Source organism: Haliotis cracherodii, unplaced genomic scaffold, assembly GCF_022045235.1.
Source record: "Haliotis cracherodii isolate W230 unplaced genomic scaffold, xgHalCrac1.p SCAF_9, whole genome shotgun sequence".
NCBI lineage: Eukaryota > Metazoa > Mollusca > Gastropoda > Lepetellida > Haliotidae > Haliotis > Haliotis cracherodii.
In genome coordinates, this window is record NW_027266343.1 from 17582752 (window position 1) to 17603674 (window position 20923).

General features: G+C 38.2%; 1 protein-coding gene across 1 annotated transcript in view; it reads left to right on the forward strand.

Moving 5' to 3' along the window:
* The first annotated feature begins 185 nt into the window (after positions 1-185).
* Positions 186-20923, forward strand: part of LOC139452371 (galactocerebrosidase-like) — a 29775-nt gene continuing 9037 nt past the window's right edge. The window contains exons 1-14 of the mRNA XM_071233830.1: positions 186-326; positions 2836-2904; positions 5968-6031; positions 7959-8047; positions 9885-10049; positions 10288-10326; positions 11196-11323; positions 13215-13332; positions 14195-14232; positions 14735-14859; positions 16106-16245; positions 16588-16677; positions 19601-19696; positions 20054-20195. Of these exons, the coding sequence (XP_071089931.1) occupies positions 195-326; positions 2836-2904; positions 5968-6031; positions 7959-8047; positions 9885-10049; positions 10288-10326; positions 11196-11323; positions 13215-13332; positions 14195-14232; positions 14735-14859; positions 16106-16245; positions 16588-16677; positions 19601-19696; positions 20054-20195 (1435 nt within the window). The 5' untranslated portion in view covers positions 186-194. The remainder of the gene's footprint in view (positions 327-2835; positions 2905-5967; positions 6032-7958; positions 8048-9884; positions 10050-10287; positions 10327-11195; positions 11324-13214; positions 13333-14194; positions 14233-14734; positions 14860-16105; positions 16246-16587; positions 16678-19600; positions 19697-20053; positions 20196-20923) is intronic.

Consider the following 20923-nt stretch of genomic DNA (forward strand, 5'->3'; position numbering starts at 1 on the left):
GACATAAACAGACAATGGTTGATTAAAAATGACTACAAACAACCCAGTATATTACTCTGAATAAGTTAATACCAAACTGTTAAATAATCAAAGTTCTTTCAGTACTCTATATACAATACAACAATATACGAAAGTAATAGCTAAGGCAGAGCTATCAGTGCATCTGACGCCCAGAGCAGACGAAAGGAAAGAAGATGGGGCGATTTTCTGTGTTTTCTTTACTTTACTGGCTTTGCGTTGTCAAAGCATCCCCTGTGTATTTTATTGACAATTCTGCTGGACTAGGCAGGCGATATGATGGCATCGGGGGCCTTAGCGGAGGCTCGGTAAGACCTGTCTCATCGCCGGCGGTGCGGAGGCCAAGGGTCAACACTGACAACAGGCTAAACCAAAGCAAAGATTGAATATGATATGGATAGTAGGGCTTCCACGAGTACCCGAAAGTAGGACGTCCTTTAAGAATATTGGTTCATTAGATCAAAATTGCCATCTAATAGTAGTAAAACATGTTATAATTATTATTGAACTTTACTGAAATGTAAATAGAAAGCGTCCACGGAACTTTTTTATCTGTCAAAGTGTATGGAAGTGTTCAGTGTTAATGTTTGCTTGTAACTGCACAAATTTTAATCACGACCTTCAAAAACATTACGTCACGTGTACAAATACTACAATACATACTGAACACAAACCAAGTTTTTTTCTGACGATCAGCTTTTCTTTCGACACCTGCCAACAAGCACGAACAATAATTCGCAGGAAGAAAATCGATAATGTGCATCACGTGACATACACGTATACACAGTTTTTGGGCTGCAAGACTGAGGCCGCTAAATATGGAAATGTAGTACTGTAAGTTCATTCATTCATGAGTTGGTCACGTTTTCAAACTGTACCAAACTGTCGACCTGTCGCTTGATTTGTAAGCACTGAAAAAGCACATATATACCAGCTAATCAGTTTTTAATCTGTGTAAGGGAATAAACTTGGTATTTGAGTCGGAGCAAAGAAGCAATAATCGCCTTGATACATTCAATTTCTTAAAGTCGGGAAGGAAAAAACAATAATTACGTCTACTTTATGTGACATTCTCAATTGTTCTAATGTACATCTACTTTCTACAAAGAATACATTATTCAAACAATATTTTTTGAAGCTTTTAATCAATATATTGATGAACAATTGAAAACAGAGTGATCTCCCCTTATCGAGTACTCGAGTCCCACTAAAACCGACCCAACCCCGAGTACTCGAGAACTCGTTGAAGCCCTAATGGATAGATATTTATCGTTATCATTACTTGTTAAAAAATCTAGCTATTTGATTTGCCGTTTGCCATTTTATATTTTTTTAATAAAAAATCCACACAAGTCGATTACATGCTGGCCCATGCTGTATTAAGTGTATGACATATACGTCATAGTGTTTGATGTGACGTCACTTGTTAGTCACGTCACAATTTGACCTGGTTCTCACTTGAGTTGTCATGCTGAAACTTTGTTACATAAATTAAAAACTAAAGGACAGGAAAAGTGGGAATTACAATTTGAAAACTTAAATTGGAACAATATTTGTAATAAAAATATTCACTACAACACAGGATGTCAAACTGTGATGGCTTCAATACACAATTACCCACATAATTCTCACCACTAATACTTTTCTGAATACTTAATTATGTTCAAAAAGATCTGTGCTCCTTCTGTCACAATGAAAAGGAAACAATTACTAACGTGTTTGGGGACTGATGTAATATAACGATTTTAGGATGAAGTGTCAGTGTGGATACTTTTTGGAGTTAAAGAGAACATAAAAACAGATAAAGTGTTGATTTACTTTTACTTATTGCAAAATTCTATATTTATAGATGCAAATTTCAAAATACAAAACCTTTTTTTCATGTTTATAAAAAGGAATCTTTTTCACAATACAACATTGAAAAAGATTTTGCTTTCAAAACAGGTAATCAGCAGCAATTCTTTGGTGCTATCATAAACTTTTCGTAAACGAGGAGCAATTTCCATTTTAATTTTAGTTTTATACTTAAGACTTTAATGTTTGAGACCATGTACTTTCCTGCACTGCAATATGATATATAAACTTTAATAGTTTGTGCATACATGATATATGCAGTGAATGTGTGAGTGAGGGGTATGTTATTTTCTGTAAAAAAAACTAAGATGTACTGACAAGTTGTGCTATATGTGATGGGCTTTCTGCTTGAAGCACATTACATGTAACAGGTACTTTTAAAAACAATAAAAGAAAAAAACCACAACAACATTGAAACATAAATAGACACTGATAGTTTGAGGCAGTCGCAACATAGAGGGTGGGCGTGTAAGCGTGTTTTTGTTCCGCGCAAATATAGACCCAGAAAAAATATCAAGGTTTAAATACATAAAATTGCTGTGAAAATGGTCCAATCCTGCAGTGAAAAGTTCTTGTTCACAGGAAATAATGTTTGAGTGTGTTTATGAGTGACATTCCTGTATATTGTTATGTGCAACATGAAAAACAGGGAATACAGATATACACACTCTAAAATAAAAACAAAAGAATATGATAGAAAGGGAAATCATGAAACAAATCCCTATAGTTAATTTATGATAAAGATCAGTGGCGGATCTAGAGGTGGGGGTGGGTGCCTTTTTTTCATACATCTGATGACATTTTGTATGCACATTGCCTACCATGATAACGAAGGTTTTTGTGTGGACTATGGATGCTTTGGTTTAGCCTGGGTTTTGTATATCCTCAAGTGCACAATATTTTCTATCATTGTTTTCCATCCATACAGGTAACATTTGATTAAATTGTGCATTTATGTTTCAGGCAACATCAAAATTATTGAAAGCTTATCCTGAAAAACAGAGAAATGAAGTCTTGGATTACCTGTTCAAGGTATTTTTGAATTTGTGTGGCATGATGCCAGTGTGTATGCTGGGTTTTATATGTTCAAGATTGATTTTCAAAAGATAAAGAACAAAATAATATGTCTTGAAAACATACCAGTGAAGAGCTAATTTGACCTAAAATTAGCTGTAGCAAGTCTTAATTAGATGAGTCTTCATTATCAGTCATGAAATGTAGTAAAGTTAGTGTCTGCAAAATCTTTATTGATAACGGTGACGCAATACAAACACAGGTAGGATCTAGTCTATGAAGCGATGAGTTTCATTTTTCATGTTTTTGGATGTGACACATTACGCTTTGAGTAACCACCTGAGCCAATTAGGCGCCTCTTACAACAGAATGCTGGGGACTTACTCTAACCCTGGTCACAGAGGGTCACGAAACTCGGATAGCCGGGATTGGTAATATGTGTCAATGAATTAGAGTGGGTACTTTTAACTTAGATTGGTGGATGCATGGGGGGCCCAGTCGTCTAAGGCGCCGCGATTCACTGTGCAGAGTTGCATCCCTTTGGCACTCCAGAAACCTATGATTGTGGGTTCGAATCCTGGTTCGCCCCGATTATGTTTCTAGGTTTGTCAGCACCATACCCATGCTGGTGGGTTTCACCAAAGTGGTAAACGTCTGAGACCTGCATCACTTCATGCTTTCCTCCCACATTAGGCTGACATGCCACGATATACCGTATTTGACGTAATAAGCGCGCTGTTCTAATCAGCGCCCACGTCAAGATTTGCTAATATATTGGCTAGTGAACAATCCCAATTAGCACCCCTCCAACCCCTATTTGCATATAATATCCACCGCTTCCTTCCCTTATTCGTGTATAATACGCACTAGTGTGTTATATGCACCCTTTATTATTGGCAATTAAATTCTGGAAAAAAGTATATCTGTCGTACATAAACATTTCCGGCTGTCAGCATAAACCACAAAATTTATCTTTCAACTGATTTCTACATCAGGTAATGACAAGGACCCATGACTTTCATTTTTTCAATTCCAGAATTAAAATCAGACCTCAGTTCTGGCTACCGCTAAACAAAGATCTGAGGACATCCCATCAGGGGTCACGTCAGAACGACCTTTCATCCGACCAATCAGAGCGTCGTTTACCAGATCATGATAGTGACAGTCGGAATCTGTTTTCTAATCATGCAACCACGAAATATTTAACACGGTGTATTCCAAACGACAGTTACAGGTTTTATGATTATATCCATACAATCTAGGCCATCTATAAGCCATTCCAGAGTGTTCAGAGTTTTTTTAATCGAGAATACGTCAAAATATGTTTCGAAGCGTAGTCGCCAGTTTGAAACTTTTAAAGCTCGAGAAAGCTGACTTCTGATTGGCTAATGTAGATTTCTTGTCAGTCATTTCATTGGTGGGTCAAAATTCGTGAAAGGTCGTTCTGACGTGACCCGTAATGGGATGTCCTCAGATCTTTGTTTAGCGGAAGCGAGAAATAAGATCTGATTTAATGAGATTGACTATTTTCAGATTTGGTAATGATGAAGAAGAATGTCCTATAAAAAATTGATGAAATAATGAAATTGTCCTTATGACATTTGTCTCCAATAAAATCACTGAGGTGAACTGATGCCAGCTTCCACAGAACCAGAGGCATCTTCCCGAGGCAAGGGAGTTAACTGACTGTAAAAGTCCAGTTTCCACGCTTGCTGAACTAGGCAGGAATTTCCAGGTTAGATCATAATGCCACCAGTGGCTGTTACGAGTTATGTTCCTTCTATGTCCCTCCTATTGACCAATCAGATTCCACCTCTCATAGCACTTCCATTTGCTTCAAACAAAATGGTGACGCCAAGTCAAGACAATCTGATCGATAATCAAAATCTATATTGAGATAAAATGGGTCTTTCTTCACTAAGTGCATCAAATCAGGTAACCACCTTGATAAAAACCATGAAAAGATTATGAAAGTATCTGTTGACGTTGAGTTGGGGCTATACAAGCTTTGCAAATCCTGCAACTGACCGACATCTGCACAGCAGTTTACAAACCGGATGTCGATTTCGTTACAGAATTTTGATTGAACTATGCAAATACTTGTTAGCCTGGTCCAAATATAGCTCCATAATTTCAGTCTAGTTCGGCAAGAGTGGAAACTGGACTTTTTCGGTCAGTTAACTCCCTTGCCTCAGGAAGATGAGCCAGGGGCATCATCAAACAACTTGAAACTGCCTGGCTGCTTGAGCTTCTTCTTGCTTCAGTCCAGTTGGGAATAGCCATGGTAGGAACATCAGTGAATACAATCATCCATTCATGTTTTACAGTAGGAGTACAATAGGTGTGCTATAAAACTTTTGTACTGCTATATCGGTCTCATTATTCATGTTGTCCTCATAAGTGTATATTAGACATAAAGTAGTTACTGTGATTATGGGGCTCGCAGAAACATAATTTATTTGGAGGTAAATTCATGCATGTTATTGTTCGTTCGAACTATATTGACATGTTATACAATAACTGGTCCAGAAATATTACCTAATGATTGGTCCCTACATCTGTGTCACATGTATGATGCAATGTGTCATACCGGCACAATACATGACTGTAGAACATTGTGCAATATTATATCTGGATTTTATAAAGTGTCTCAGGTGGTAACATGAGTTGAAACAGTTGGAAGTGGGAAGTCGTCACATTAAAAAATCATAAGTGTTTGTATTTCAAAATACTGCACACTTTCTAGCATGTCTATTTTTGTATGGGATTCTCCCATTCTCCACGCAGCGCTAACTGAAATATGAAAAATTGTCCCGGTAAAGTGCACTTCTGCTCATCCTAAAACATGACTACATCACTGTACATTGATCAGATGGTAAGGGTCGGTGACAAGATTGATTGTGTGTCATCGTACCATGGAATGGTGCACATAGTATCAATTGCTGGAACATTTATGTCTAGTCCAGACTTGATTGTTTATAGACTACAATCATATATCTGGAATATGTTTGAGTGCAGCTTAAACAACAAACCAATGACATATTTTGTGATGCAGACAATAATTGTTGATACATGTTTCAGCCCAACTTTGCTGCCTCCCTGCAAATACTAAAAGTTGAAATTGGAGGTGACTCACAGAGTTCAGGTATGGAGCATGTTGCCAGGGCCGTAGCTAGAAGGGAGGGGGTAAGGGGGCCACACAAAGTTCAGACCCTCAAATAAACTCAGTTGCTTCGCGACCTCGATGCAAATACTTCACAACTTTCGCCCCACAGCTATTACAAGTTAACTATGGCCCTGGTAGAATGTACATCATGGAAAGAATGGCACTCTGTATAGCATGAAACTGTGAGATTACAGGTTTCCCATAGCTTTGTACCATTGTCCTTTTAGAAACTAGGTATTGTGTGTCACTCTGAATCCCACCATTTTAGTCCTATAACATTTTCAGGATTTTGTGATTATGTTCTAATTTCAATATTTACGGTCATCATTTAATAGAATTTTCTACAATTTCACACTTACTATTCATCGTGGCCCATCACTTGTGGACCAAAGGACCTTTTTAACAAATCCAAATTTGAGTTGTTCACTGGAGTCCAACAAATAACCGACACGTCTGTTTTTTTCTCCCTAGAAGAGTTGGGTCTGTTTGAAATAATTCCATCAGAATCAAACAATTCGTTAACGACCTCTTTAATGCTGTTAGGTAACAAAGGTTACATATGTTACATATCTTCCCACTGCTATTCATATCCTTACACATCTTTGAAATGAGAAGAGTTTCGTATTAGACCATTTGAAATGCAAGGAATAATTTCTGTCTGGACTTATGATACAGTGAATGCAGTGATAGAAATTGGCGCTTGTCCTGGAGTCCTTGCGAAACTGCCCAATACTTATTATATCATAGAACTAGTAGAAATTTGTTGTTTATAAGGGTTTTGCTATATGTTATCATTATACGGTCTGGTGGATTAAAAACATTAGTTTCTATTGCTGGAATGAGTACAAGTTATTATGTGCTGATGTCAGCAACATTCGAGGTGTCATGCCATATGCAGTGAATAATGATACCAGGGCAAGGCAGCGATAGAAACTAACAGTTTTTGTCCTCAAGTGCTTATAATGATAACATATAGCAAAACCTTTAAAAGGGCAAATTTCTACTTGTCCTTATGATACCTATACTATTGAGCAGTTTGGCAAGGACCATAGGACGAGTGCCAATTTCTATTGCTGCAAGGTCAGGCCACATGTTGGAACAGGCCCATTCTTATATGCTTATTAGTCAGCCTGTACAACTAGACACTGGGCACAGATACTGCCTTCGTATTCTCATGGGGGATGATAAAGTGAAATGGTCTTGGTTAATGGTAATTAATCAAGTATTCAGTGAAACCTCATTAGTCCGGACGCTGTTAATCCAGAAACCTCACCATCTGGACGATCTTGTTGGGAACGGTTACATGACTTGTATACAAAGTGTGTCAGTACTAGGGCTGGGCCAAATTTACTACCCGGGTACCAACACCCCCATCACCCGACCCTACCTGGGGTCCTGCTGTAGGTCCCAGGAGTTGGGTACAAAATGTCTGCTTGGAATTGTTTGAATGGAGCCCTGGCAAAAAGTATTTAGATACATGTATAAAACGTATACACTGAAGTTTTATCTTTATTTAAACATAAAAGTCAGAAAGAATGTGTGGATTGTTAGAAAGAAGTGCCAACATCAGTGACTTATAGTGTAACCATGGAGGGTAGATAATATTTTGTCATTAAACAATATATCACATGACTAACCACATGTCGGGGTAGTCCTGTGGGTACCTGGCTCCTATTCAGTAGTAGTCAGTACCCAATTTACCTGAACCAACCCTAGTCAGTGCCAACGATTTGTTAATCCGGACAGAATCTCTGGGAACACTAGAATAAGGATTCATGTGGTTTCACTGTATTTGAAATAGCCAGGTTGGCTCACTGTGTTTGTTATAGACTAGGTATTTTATGAATACCTTTTAGCATGTAAACAGTAGAGCGGAGTTCTATGTACATTTCTATTTCATGGTAAGATGCTACTGAGGCGTCCCACATGCACAACAGCTGGGAGGAGAACTACCAGAGAGGGTACGAGTGGTGGCTCATGGGAGAAGCAAAGAAGGTGTGCTTGTTTTATGTTTATCAGAGTACAGTGAAACCCTGACAATCTGGACAGTAGCATTCCCCCAGCAATCAGATTTACCAATGAATCATGGCTACAGAGTAATAGTAAGACAATTAAGATTTTTTCAACAATGTACTGTTAAACTTTAAGATTTTTGTTGTTGATATATTGTGTATTGGTTTTACACCTTGTTATGTATGTTCCAGATAGTATGTAATATGGTGTGTGTGTGTGTGAGTATGGTTTTACGCTGCTTTTAGCAATATTCCAGCAATATCACGGAGGGGGACACCAGAAATGGGCTTCACAAATTGTACCCATGTCGAACCCTGGTCTTAGGCGTGACGAGCGAACGCTTTAACCACTAGGCTACCCGACCGCCCCTGTATGTAATATAGATGTAAAACAAACTTATATTAGCTGATAGGGAACTGAGTGTCATGGTTAAAGTAATTTGAAAATTTTGATATGTAATAAACAGACTGTAAATTCATTTTTAGTGTTAAACAGACTAGGGTTTGAAATTCCCTGTATTGTAGTGCCAATGGCATGGTTAATATTGTAATGGCGGTTACATTATGTTCCTACATTATGTACATTAAGGGCACACTTTGATATCTTATCTAGTTTATATAATACCCTGTGATGATGTATATGAAGCCAGTGCTGAATGTTCTATACTAGAAGTAATGTGTACCAGCATATATAATGAATATACAAACACGCTAATTGCAGTCAATCTCATTCAAATCAGATCTTAGTTTTTGCAACTGCTAAACAAAGATCTGAGGACATCCCACTACGGGTCATCCGTAACAACTTTTCATCCGACCAAACAAGACGTCGCTTACCATATCAGGAAAGTGACAGTTGGAATGTACTTTCTAATTATGCAACCTCGAAAAGTTTACCACGGGCTATACCGAAAGTCAGTTATGGGCTTAACGATTCAATCCATCAAAAACATTGTCTATCTGTTGCTCCAGTGGGGTAAACTTGTGAACAGGAGTGACATTGCATTACCCGTGCTACGTACTGCCACACAATCTAGGCAATACATTAGACATTTTATTATGTTCTTTTGTTCACTTTTCAAATTTTGAATCGACATTGCCAGTTTGAAACGAGTGCTGTATAGCTTGAGAAAGATGCTTTCTGATTGGCTTATGTCGACTTCTTGTTAGTCATTTCATTTGTTGGTCAAAGTTCACAAAAGGTCGTTCTGACGTGACTCGTAATGAGATGTCCTCAGATCTTTGTTTAGCGGTAGCGAGGACCAAAATCTGATTTTAATGAGACTGATTGCACAGTAAGATTTATAAAATATACATGGGATTCTGAAACTGATTGGAATGTGATTGATCTCAATGAAAAGGGTAAAAGGCGACGAACGGGATCGGGTGGTCAGACTTGCTGACTTGGTTGATGCATGTCGTCAACCCCAATTGCGTGGATCGATGCTTATGATATCAATCACTTGATTGTCTGGTCCAGACTCAGTTATGACCGTGGTCATATAGCTGAGTGTGGTGTAAAACAACAAACAAACCAATTAATGAAAAGGAAGAAGGCAAATTTTCTTGATTACAACCGCTTATTATCCATCTCTTGTCAAAAGACATCCCATGGTATGAACATGGAACAAGAGTTGTGTTCTTGTTGGCACACTTAGACTCATCTTTGACAGTGGTCAGTGGCACACTAGAAATTAAGTACAGAGCAATCCTGTCTATCCCTTCATTCAGAACAAAACTGTTCTGTGTGAAGTGGGAGTTGATGCTTCTCGTTTCAGAATCTGTCATCATGTCCATGTCAACTACATCTTGTCTTTCAGAGGAACCCCAACATCAAGCTGTATGGACTTCCGTGGAACTTCCCTGGCTGGATCGGAAATGGGACCCAGAACCCGTACCAGAGCCCTGATGTCCTGGCCAGCTACGTACAGAAGTGGGTCCAGGGAGCCAGGGACGCCCACAACCTCACCATAGACTACATCGGGGTGAGACGAATACAAACAAAGCAACCAGTAGTTTTGGTGGGATTGAAATCATGAGTTGTATCCAAGTTTACAGTTCAATTCGGATCAGTTGTTCATGTGACCAGATTTTGGGAAAAACAAAACAAAGTGAACTTCAGGCCATGTCTGAGGCCTAATTTTCACCTATATCTGTTCAATTTCTAAGAAAGAGCTATTTGGCTTACCATGTTCAAACCAATTTGTGAATGTATTTTTTCAGATTTGGAATGAAAGACCATATGACATCACATACATTAAGGTGAGTTTAAAAAATGTAAATCAGCAGTGTTGTGACAAATCATACTACATGCTTTTACTGAAATGGGGAACAATTTGGATTTCAATTTTCAAAGTATTTCTGTTCAAATTGTTTTGTGACCTTCCATATAAGTTTCAATCTTTCTGGAACTAAGACATTCATTGTTACGGAAATATTTATCATTTGCACAATTGTAGAGTTATGTTCAAGACAGGAACAGGATTTATCTAGGATTCTAAACTAAATTCCCTTGTCAGACAAATTTAGATTTTCGAAGATGTTTTTATTTTCTTAATTTTCAATTTCTTAATTTCTATCATGGACACTTGATATAGTACTTAGTGCCCGTGATTGAATGCATTGTAAATTGGATGACATTATTTTCGAGAGGGAATGTTAGTGAGTTGTTCCCCATAGATGTAGCTTGGCAACGCAGATAAACGCATTGGCCAAACCATTGTATCCCAAAGTGGGAGAGATATGACAACTTGGTATTGGGAGAAAAGGTACAGACAATTGACGTTAAAATTGTGAGAATATCTGGGAAATACCTTAACCTCCCTGTTTATATAACGGACTGGTCCGACATTGCGGAGGACAGATAGTTTTCAGGGAGTCATCATTATTTAAAAACAGGTAAATATTTATACCCTTTATAATCTTGTACATTTTATGAAGATCCTTAAAGAGGCTGTACATAATGTTCATATCTCATGTAAGAAATAAACGACTCTAGTCGTTGTTTATTGCGCTATAAAATGCTACAGAGAGAACAAACCACTTTATTTCTTAAATAAAGCATTACATACACTTCCTCTTTATTTGTATTGTTATCAGTGAAATACAAGTTGATGACCTTCTCTGTGCAGCTGTTGAGACAAGTCCTCAATGACACGGGGTTCTCCCATGTGCGTATTGTGGCGGCGGATGGCGTGTGGGGGGTGGAACAGGATATCCTGAAGGACAAAGACCTTGCAGCAGCGGTGGATTACATCGGGTAAAATGAAATGTTTGTCTACAGTACTGTCAGTTGGTAAACAATTGAACTTCCACAATGGAACTGTGAGTCGAATGGAAAGAGCTTTATGTCCCTGGATTTGTTCATGGCATGGAATTGAAATTCAAATGTTAGAAATGTTTTGGCATCATCTTCAGCTCAGAGAAGTGATGTCTTGGTGTGGTATGAAGCACTGCAATGGAGTTCAGACTTAATCATGACAATCTGATTAATATATTTTTTTCTGATACATTTGAAACGAAAATCGTCTTTTCAACAGCAGTGATGGGGCTGAAACTGGATAGTAATTATCTGACATTTCAGAAATTGCTTTACAAAATACAGAGATACTCCTTATTGATAAGAATCTTTGTTAACATGATGCTGTTCATTTCAGAATGTACCTGGTGAGAAACAGTACTTTTGTGCTATGTATAACTTTTTATTTGTCAAGGTTATGAGAAGGACCCTGCGACTTTCATTTTTATTTCCAAAACACTTTTCAAATGAATTACTTACTTTCATGCATCTAAGGAAGTTGCAACTATTGCTTTTACTGGGTAGAATAGGTCTTCAGCAACCCATACATGCCGTAAAAGGCGACTATGCTTGTTGTAAAAGGTGACTAATGGGATCGGGTGGTCAGGCTCGCTGACTTGGTTGACACATATCATCGATCCCATTTGCGTGGATCGATGCTCATGATGTCAATCACTGGATTGTCTGGTCCAGACTCGATTATTTTACAGACCACCGCCATATAGCTGGAATATTGCTGAGTGCGGCGTTGAACAACAAACAAACAAATACTTCTGATGGATGCCTATCTGCATGGAGATCTGACGACACCCCCGTAGGTCACCGTCAGGTGAACCCTGACTAAACTATGTCCGCCTTATCAAAATGAAGGATGCATGGGTTTAGATATGAATATGAATCGGCTTCATTTCTTTTTTGTCCCTTTTCGGAAATGTCAATCTTAGCAAAAAGACGACCGCCAGAGAATACTGATATAACTTCCATAGTTCATCTTTTGGGGCATAGATGCCATGGCGCTCAGAAATGACAGGATGTATTTTTAAACATCTACAATGATATAATAGCAGGGCTAGATTTTTTGTATTGGGAATTCCCTAACTGTATTCGTTTCCTAGATACAGAAATAAGATGTGCTTGTCGGTATGCATGTCATTCAGAGTTAGAAGCCTCAATGCTAATTGGCTGACTAGAAAGTCCACCTGAGGTGACCTATGGAGAGGTTTATTACCCATGGTGTTAGAAATAACCAAATTCATACGAGTTATATGTGCACTAGTACATATATCACTTCTCGCACATCTGAACAGCATTGTTAACGTCATTCCAATCTTACGTCATCACTGAAGATAGATAGATAGAAGATAGTTGCGGTTTTCTAGGACAGCAGTGGCGATCAGTGCATTTTTCTAAAGGGGAACCAAAAGGATTATAAATTAATGGGTAATAAAGAAATGATTACACTCACATGTGTAATAATTCATGTATTATCTTCGCTCTGGCTCTGGAAATACAAGAAATCTGACAGTTAAATTGTTTCGTAAAATCAGTAATCACACATATGCTTGTAAAATACTCATACAGCTGGAATATTGCTGAGTTTGGTGTTAAACAACAACCAAAACCAAACCAAAAATCATGCCCTGATGGCATGGATCATTGCTCATGGTATCAGTCACTGGTTTGCCTGGTCCAGTGGATTATTTCCAGGCTGCATTGATATAGCTGGGATTTTACTGACTGCGACTTTAAGAAACATTAACTCACTCATTCATTACAGAAATTGAAATTTTAAGGCTGTTATGGTTGAAAAGCAAAAAGCCATTCTGAGCAATAGTAATCTTGTCTTTCCCAGTGTACATTACCCTGGCACTAAGTCAACAGTGGATGCCCTTCACACCGGCAAGCAGCTGTGGTCATCTGAAGACTACAGCTCCTTCAACAACAACATCGGCGGGGGCTGCTGGGCCAGGGTAAACAGACATGGAACAATTAGTTAAAGGAAAGAGGCATTGATTGGAACTGGAAACAAGGAGCTTTGGGGAGGTGGTCTTAGCATGGATTGAAGACTTGAAGTTATCAGCTTCTTTATCATGTTTATTTGGAAAACATTCTCAGAAAGCAGAAAAGTCAGGAAACATCTATGTGCCTTAAACATTCCACATGAAATAACGTATTCGACGTAATAAGCGCCCTGGGCGCTCTCAAAATTAGAAATAGGGGGCTCTTAATAGAATATTGTTTTGAGTTGAAAGATCGTAAATTTCATGGTTTATCCTGACAGCCTGAAATGTTTATATACGACAGATATATTTTTCCAGGATTTAATTGCCCATAATTAAGGGTGCATATAACATACGAGTGCGTATTATACACAAATGAATAAGTCTTGTGTACATTAATCAATTGGAAGAGGTGCTAATTGAGATTGTTCACTAGCCAATATATCAGCAAATATCGCCGTGGGCGCTTATTAGAGCAGGGCGCTTATTACGTTGAATACGGTAGTTGCCAATGTTTAGACAGTTTGTATATTATTTGTGTCTCAAATGGTTGATATAGAAATTTCAGTAGTAAGGCAATATGTTGTGAGCACTGTAGATTGGGAGATTGGTCGTACAGCTGTACCAACTATCCAATATGTCAGTAGCTCAATGGCAATGGTACAATAATTTCCATAAAGATAAGGAAAGAATACTGATAACCTTGTTTTTTATCAGAATGTTACCAATTTACATATATATTATCAACTTCCCTACAGTCTTCTAAACCCATCTTTATGATATAACATAAAAGCGTAATGTTCATATTTTTCGAAAAACTATTTTTTTTCAGATTTTAAACCAAAATTATGTCAATGGATTCATGACAAGGTATGAAAAAATTATTCTTCTCTGTTTGTCTTGTTTATCATTGGTCTTTAAGGATTAAATGTTACATGGTTTGACACTACATCAACCTGTTTTCATGGTGTAGGTAAAATATTGAAATGTGCTGAAGTATTACTGAATGAATAATAAAATATGCTTAATTAGGTTAAAAAAAATAATAGTCTTGGTTCTCCGGCACCGACCGCATTACCATAATGTTCGCCGCACGGTTCGTTTTTATTTTCATTTGTAAGAAAAACAATGAAAAAAATCCTTAAATATTCCAAGTCCAATGGTAGTCACATACTGTATTCGAGTATTTTACCCATCAAGGAATACATTTATGTAGGAAGGCCCTTTCCCAGCTTGATTGTACACATCTGTTTATTAGGCTACATACTAGTTTAAACACCCCCAAAAAAGACACTGCCCACTCGCACTATATTTTAAAAACCATTGCCTGAGAACCAATTCTTTTATTTTTTAAGCCTTAATTGTCTTGCAGCACAATTGCATGGAACCTTATAGATAGTTACTACGAGGGTTTACAATGGGATCGTGACTCGTTGATGACAGCCAGACAACCTTGGAGTGGCTACTATAGTGTAGAGAGCCCTATTTGGATGTCAGGTGGGTAGTGGATACCTGTTGGTTTAACTGTAACAGGCTTCATACAGAGCTTGGAAACACAATTCAAGCACTTTTCAAGCAAAGCATTCAAGTTTCAGCACCCCTAACTACTGTTTAATAATGACTCTTGCATTCAAGTGTCCGTAGAAATGGAGTGAGTGAGTATTACGACGTTTTAGCAATACAGCAATATTATGGAGGGAGACACCAGAAATGGGCTTCACACATGGTACCCATGTGGGGAATCGAATCTGTGTTTTCGGTGTAAGATAACTAGAGTTTCCCATCCCACCATCGCAATGGAGGACTCTGGAAGTGAGCATCTGGATAGCTCATAAAGACTCTTGTCTTTGGAACATCACTCTTGTCAAATCAGTGAAAACTTTGTATATTGAATCTTAATGCAGGATTTTTACGTCCTTCCTGAAACTTAAATGTGAATTCGTTCAGAATTTGTGTTTGAAAATTGCCGATGGTCATAATTAATCTTCTCTGAATACAGACTTTTCCCAACTTGAATCTAAATCTTTGAATAGCAGATCACACCAATGTTCACAACAAAAGCTAAGTTAAATTTTCATGAAATCATATTCAAAAGCTTTGTCTGTCTGTCATTCCATATCCAGATTTGCCCTGAGTTTGTTTTTTGGTTCGTCTGTACCATACGCGTGCTTGTTGGTTTAACCAACGTTGTAAACATTTCAGACCTGCCTTACTCACTCCTACATCTAGCTGATACACCATGACATAGCTATAATAATATTTAAAGGTGTTAAACCTGACTCACTATCAGTCATCAATGCATGCAGATAATTTTGATAGTTTAATGTAGAATAGGTCTTCAGCAACCCGAACTTGCCGTAAAAGGCGACTATGCTTGTCGTAAAAGGCGTCTAAGGGGATCGGATGGTCAGGCTCGCTGACTTGGTTGATACATTTCAACTATCCCATTTGCGTGGATCGATGCTCATGATGTCAATCACTGGATTGTCTGGTCTAGACTCGATTATTTTACAGACCACCGTCATATAGCTGGAATATTACCTATACTACTGCGGCGTTAAACAACAAACCAACCAACCAACCAACTAATGAAATAAGTCATGGATAGCTAGTGTGCAGTGGGGTCCAACATAAATAAAACTTGTGTTGTTTCAATCTGTATTTGATGTCAAGACTATCTTAAATGACAAACTCTTACATCTGTCTGTATAGACTTATGAGTATCTTCCTCCTATGTGTACAGGCCACACCACCCAGTTCACCCAGATAGGATGGACGTACCTGAAGCATGGGTCGGGAGTTGGGCTGCTAGACAGTGGAGGCAGCTACGTCTCACTCGTCAGCCCGGATGGAAAGGATCTCTCGATTGTCATAGAGACTATGGTTAGATACTGCTGGGAAAGCCCAGGGCTTAAGAATGGATTCTATTGCCTTTTTGGGCCGAATATTTGATCTCAAATTAAGCCAGGGTTTAAATACAGAAACCATGCAGACACGACTAAAGGCTTCATTCCATTTAGTTTGAATGAATCAAAACTTTTCAAATTTAAAAGTACAATAAAATATTAATGTGCTTCTTAAACGCCATAACACCATGAAATACAATTGAGAAGACCAATGTGTCTTAGAAATATGGAAGCCTCACCCAGACCTAATAGTCTGAAAAAATTGTAGATTATAAGTATAATACCGTCGCATTCCATGTGTTGCTGGTAATTGTTGCAGACTCACGACCACTCCAAGTGCATCCGCCCCAGTCTGCCACCCTACACTGTGGAACCACAGACCATCACCCTAGACATTGGAGGAAGCTTTGTGAGTTGACTGCTGCTCCACTGAGGACAATAAAAACAACTGATTCCAATTGTCCAGACACTGTCTTCTTGGTCAATATGGCAAGATGCTGGACAGCAAAGAATAATCTAGAGACCATATATCTGTGTTTGGCCTCTGAATAAACTAACTTTTGTTTTTAGGGTTGATTTGAGGTTAATTTCCTTACGGTTAGGGTCTGGTCATTTACATGTAACAATCTTGTTATCTCAACTGTACACAGATTAGTGAACCTCATCCCGTGTCCGTTACAGTCATAGGTGAAATAATGCGAACACAAATCAGCAGTGTACCAACACTGTCAGTAGACCTGTGAATGTTGAATACTGTAAAACATGAAATTAATGCATCTCCAAAAGAATGCGACCGCTGGCCCTTAGCCAAAAATGTGACTCAATATGAATGCGACACCCCCTCCTCTCAAGCATCAGTGGATTGATGTCTAAACAAAATGTCCTCTGTCAGGTTTACAGGAGAATCCTCACCTTAATCCAACCTTACATAAATCCAATCACACACCAAATAGCACCGCTTATTAGCCCTGAGTAGAGTACTTCAGCTAAAACAATACGTGCGTGCTGGCTCGTGTCGGCCTTTGATGCAGTCGCAAAGAGCAAAGACACAGTGTTGGGTGGCGTCTGTCTTGACTTGCAGGTGTGATCAGTGATGACATAAGTGAGTAGAACGCTTGTCTTGACCCCAGCAGTGACAATTCACAGGATGTAATTAGTGTTTGAATGACATTGGTTATATACTTGTAACAAGTGCTGCTCAATAAACAGTGATGTGGAATACATAGTTGTTTGTTTTCAGCGTATGGCTAAGTTGGTATTTCTACTATCCAAAATGTCTTATTGTTGATATAAATGCGATGTTTAATAATGCGAGCAAAGACCACTCGCATTTTTCGCATTTAATTCACGCTCGCGTTATTATCAAGATTTACAGTATATACACAGGGTAATCCCAACTGATGGACAATGATCCACGAGTAATAATCCTCAGACATCATGAAATCCCTGTTTAGCTGTATCTACAGGGAACACTCTGCTCCATTGATGACTGCTGAAACAACATATGACTCGCCAGTAGAAAAGGGACCTTATGGGTGCTAGGATACAATTGTGCTGTGATGTCATGAAGAAAGGCATTTTCTCTTGTTAGTTCCAAATTTTTCTCTTGTTAGTTCATAATCTAATTATAAAAAAACATGACTTCAAAACATTTTAGCATACATTTCTACTTTCGATTAATCCGTCTCTATATCCAAATTATTACAACAATAGTTATTATTTCAAGACTGAAAATGGGATTTTTGCAGAAAATTTGTCAAGAATCCAAAAACCACAAAAAAATCCTAACACTTACCGACTCCCTAAGTGGACTGCAAGCCCTCCAAAACAAAATACCAAAAACCGACCTAAATTAATAAATCAAATACTTAAAAGCTCCAACGACCTAACTAAGGCAGGCAAACAAATAACCTTCTTGTGGATACCCGCCCACGTAGGAATATACGGTAATGAAAACGCCGATAAAGCAGCTAAACTATCCCTCAAAATCCCAGAAATAAGCTTAAACTTACCCATCTCAAAATCAGAAATTAAAAGCGTAAACAAGCAAAAAATCACAAAAAAAATGGCATAACCTATATCTAAACTCAAATAGCCAAATCAAAAATGTCCTCAGCAAACCACTAACAAAAACCAAAAATTCTCCATCCATCAAAAAAAATCGACAGAGTAATCACTAAACTCCAAACAGGACACACCAACCTAAATAACCACCTAAAAAAAATAAAAAAACACACTACAGGTAACTGCCCACACTGCAAACAACTAGAAACCCCAGAACATGCACTCATCCACTGCACACACTACCTAACACATCGAACCGCATTACAAACCACCCTCAATCTAAACAAGGCTCTCACTCTAGAAGCAATACTAAACCCACAAAATAAACTAGAAAACTTCAAGGCCTTAGGCGTATTCTTTAAAAAAACGGAACTAGTAAAACGCATCTAAAAACACAATAACCTACCAAATCAAAATCACATAAACAAACAAACATCCACCATACCCAGCTCCCTTAGTTCTCCTCCCCAACCCCATCGGCATCTATTCCAAATCTCAAAATTCCTAAATTCTATATAAGCAACCCCTAAACCCCCCTCTTGGGTTGCTCAGACCACTTTCGCCCCTTTCGGAAACACATTAAATGGCCTGTCTGGGCCCGTGTGCGAAATACGCATCAGTCGGAAAGCGCACGTTAAATCTCCAAAGTAAGTAAGTAAGTAAGTAAGTAAGAAAATTTGTCCAAATGTTTGATGCCATGTATCTCTGTAATACATGTAAATTGTTGCTTGTGACTTGCATTTTATGTCCTTAAAATACTGTAGTTTTAAAATATCATAAGAAGTCAAAATAGGATTTTTCACTCATTAGGTCCCTTATTACATGGTGGGTCACATACCGGTATGTACTCATGTGACTCAGTCTGCTTAGGAACAGCAATTTGCTGTGCAGAGTTAGGCTTGATCATTGGTTTGAACATGAGGATCACCCTGATTTTGTGTCTAGGTTTGTCATCACCATAATTGTGGGTTTCACCAAAGGCTTTCCTTTATGTGACATAACTTCTTTAAGTGGCATCTAGAAGTTGGTATGATGAACAAGGGAGATAGTTCTTAGGATATACACCTTCTTTATTACAATGGTACATCAATTGTCCACATGTATATAACATTCCTACTTCACATTTCTGTACATCACTTGCTTGTGAACGGTGTTAGTATCTACACTGAAATGTTTATTTTATTGTAATAAAGTGGTTGTACTAGCTGACATGCCATGGTACAACTGAAAGTTGTGTTAAAACAAACTCACTGCATGATTGTTTTCAGGGAAGTCTTCAAAAGCTGAATGTCTGGTACAGCAAGCTTGGGTTTAATGACACGGACACACAGTCTGTCTTCTTCAAGTCTCTCTCCCCAGTACAGGTAAATATCTCATGGAGATGACATTTTAATCTTTTTTTTACTGTTATGTATTCTTGGTGTTTCGCACTGTGGCTGGCATGCTGCTACTGGCCACACATAACAGATGTATAAACCCTTAACCGATAAGCATGTACAGATTGTCATTAAGGCCACACTTTTTAAGTTTCATTTATTTATTTATTTATTTATTTATTTATTTATTTATTTATTTATTTATTTATTTATTTATCCACTTACTTACTTACTTACTTACTTACTTACTTACTTACTTACTTACTTACTTACTTACTTACTTACTTACTTACTTACTTACTTACTTACTTACTTACTTACTTTAGTTGTTGGTTGAATGTTCAGGTGACCAGTGGCAAGGTTAGCCTACAGGTTGGCTTGGACGAGATCTACACCCTGACTACTCTCAACACTGGCCGCAAGGGGGACTATGGAACACCCCCTCCATACCGCCCCTTCCAGCTACCTTATACAGAAGACTTTGAAAGTGAGTGAAACAGTGTACAACTAGGTCAGGATATCAAGTATGTGAGTTCCGGGTTAGAATTGGTCTTCAGCAATTCATGCTTGTTGCATGAGGCGACTAATGGGATCTGGTGGTCAGGCTCACTGACTTGGTTGATGCATGTCATTGTATCCCAATTGCGTAGATGAATGCTAATGATGTCAATCACTTGATTGTCTGGTCCAGATTTGATTCTCGTATTTGACCGTCATATACCTGGAATATTGCTGAGTGTGGCATTAAACAAACAAACAAACAAACAAACAAACAAACAAACACTTTTCCAAGGGTTTTTCAATTGTCCCGGGTATGAGGCCATTAGCCTGCTGCCCCATTGAAATTTTAGGTTAGAAATGGTCCCCAGCAATCTGTGCTTGTTGTAAGAGGCTACTAACTGGATTAGATGGTCAAGTTGGTGTCTTGGTGATTGTGTACCCTATAAGCATGGGACATTGCTCATAATAACAACTCCCAGTACTGATGTTTCCTGACCCAGACTATTTTTTACAGGACAGTATTATAAGCTCAAATATTGCTGAACACAATCACTTACTAACTTACATGCTAGCCCTGCTGGCTATAGTTAGAGACATATACAATCAAGATACCCATTGATCGTTAATTTACAATTTTCCCTGACATAACTGGAAACAATAGGTGTAGTAGATACAGGGTTTAGCTTCATCACCTCAATAGTGTGCCAGTATCTG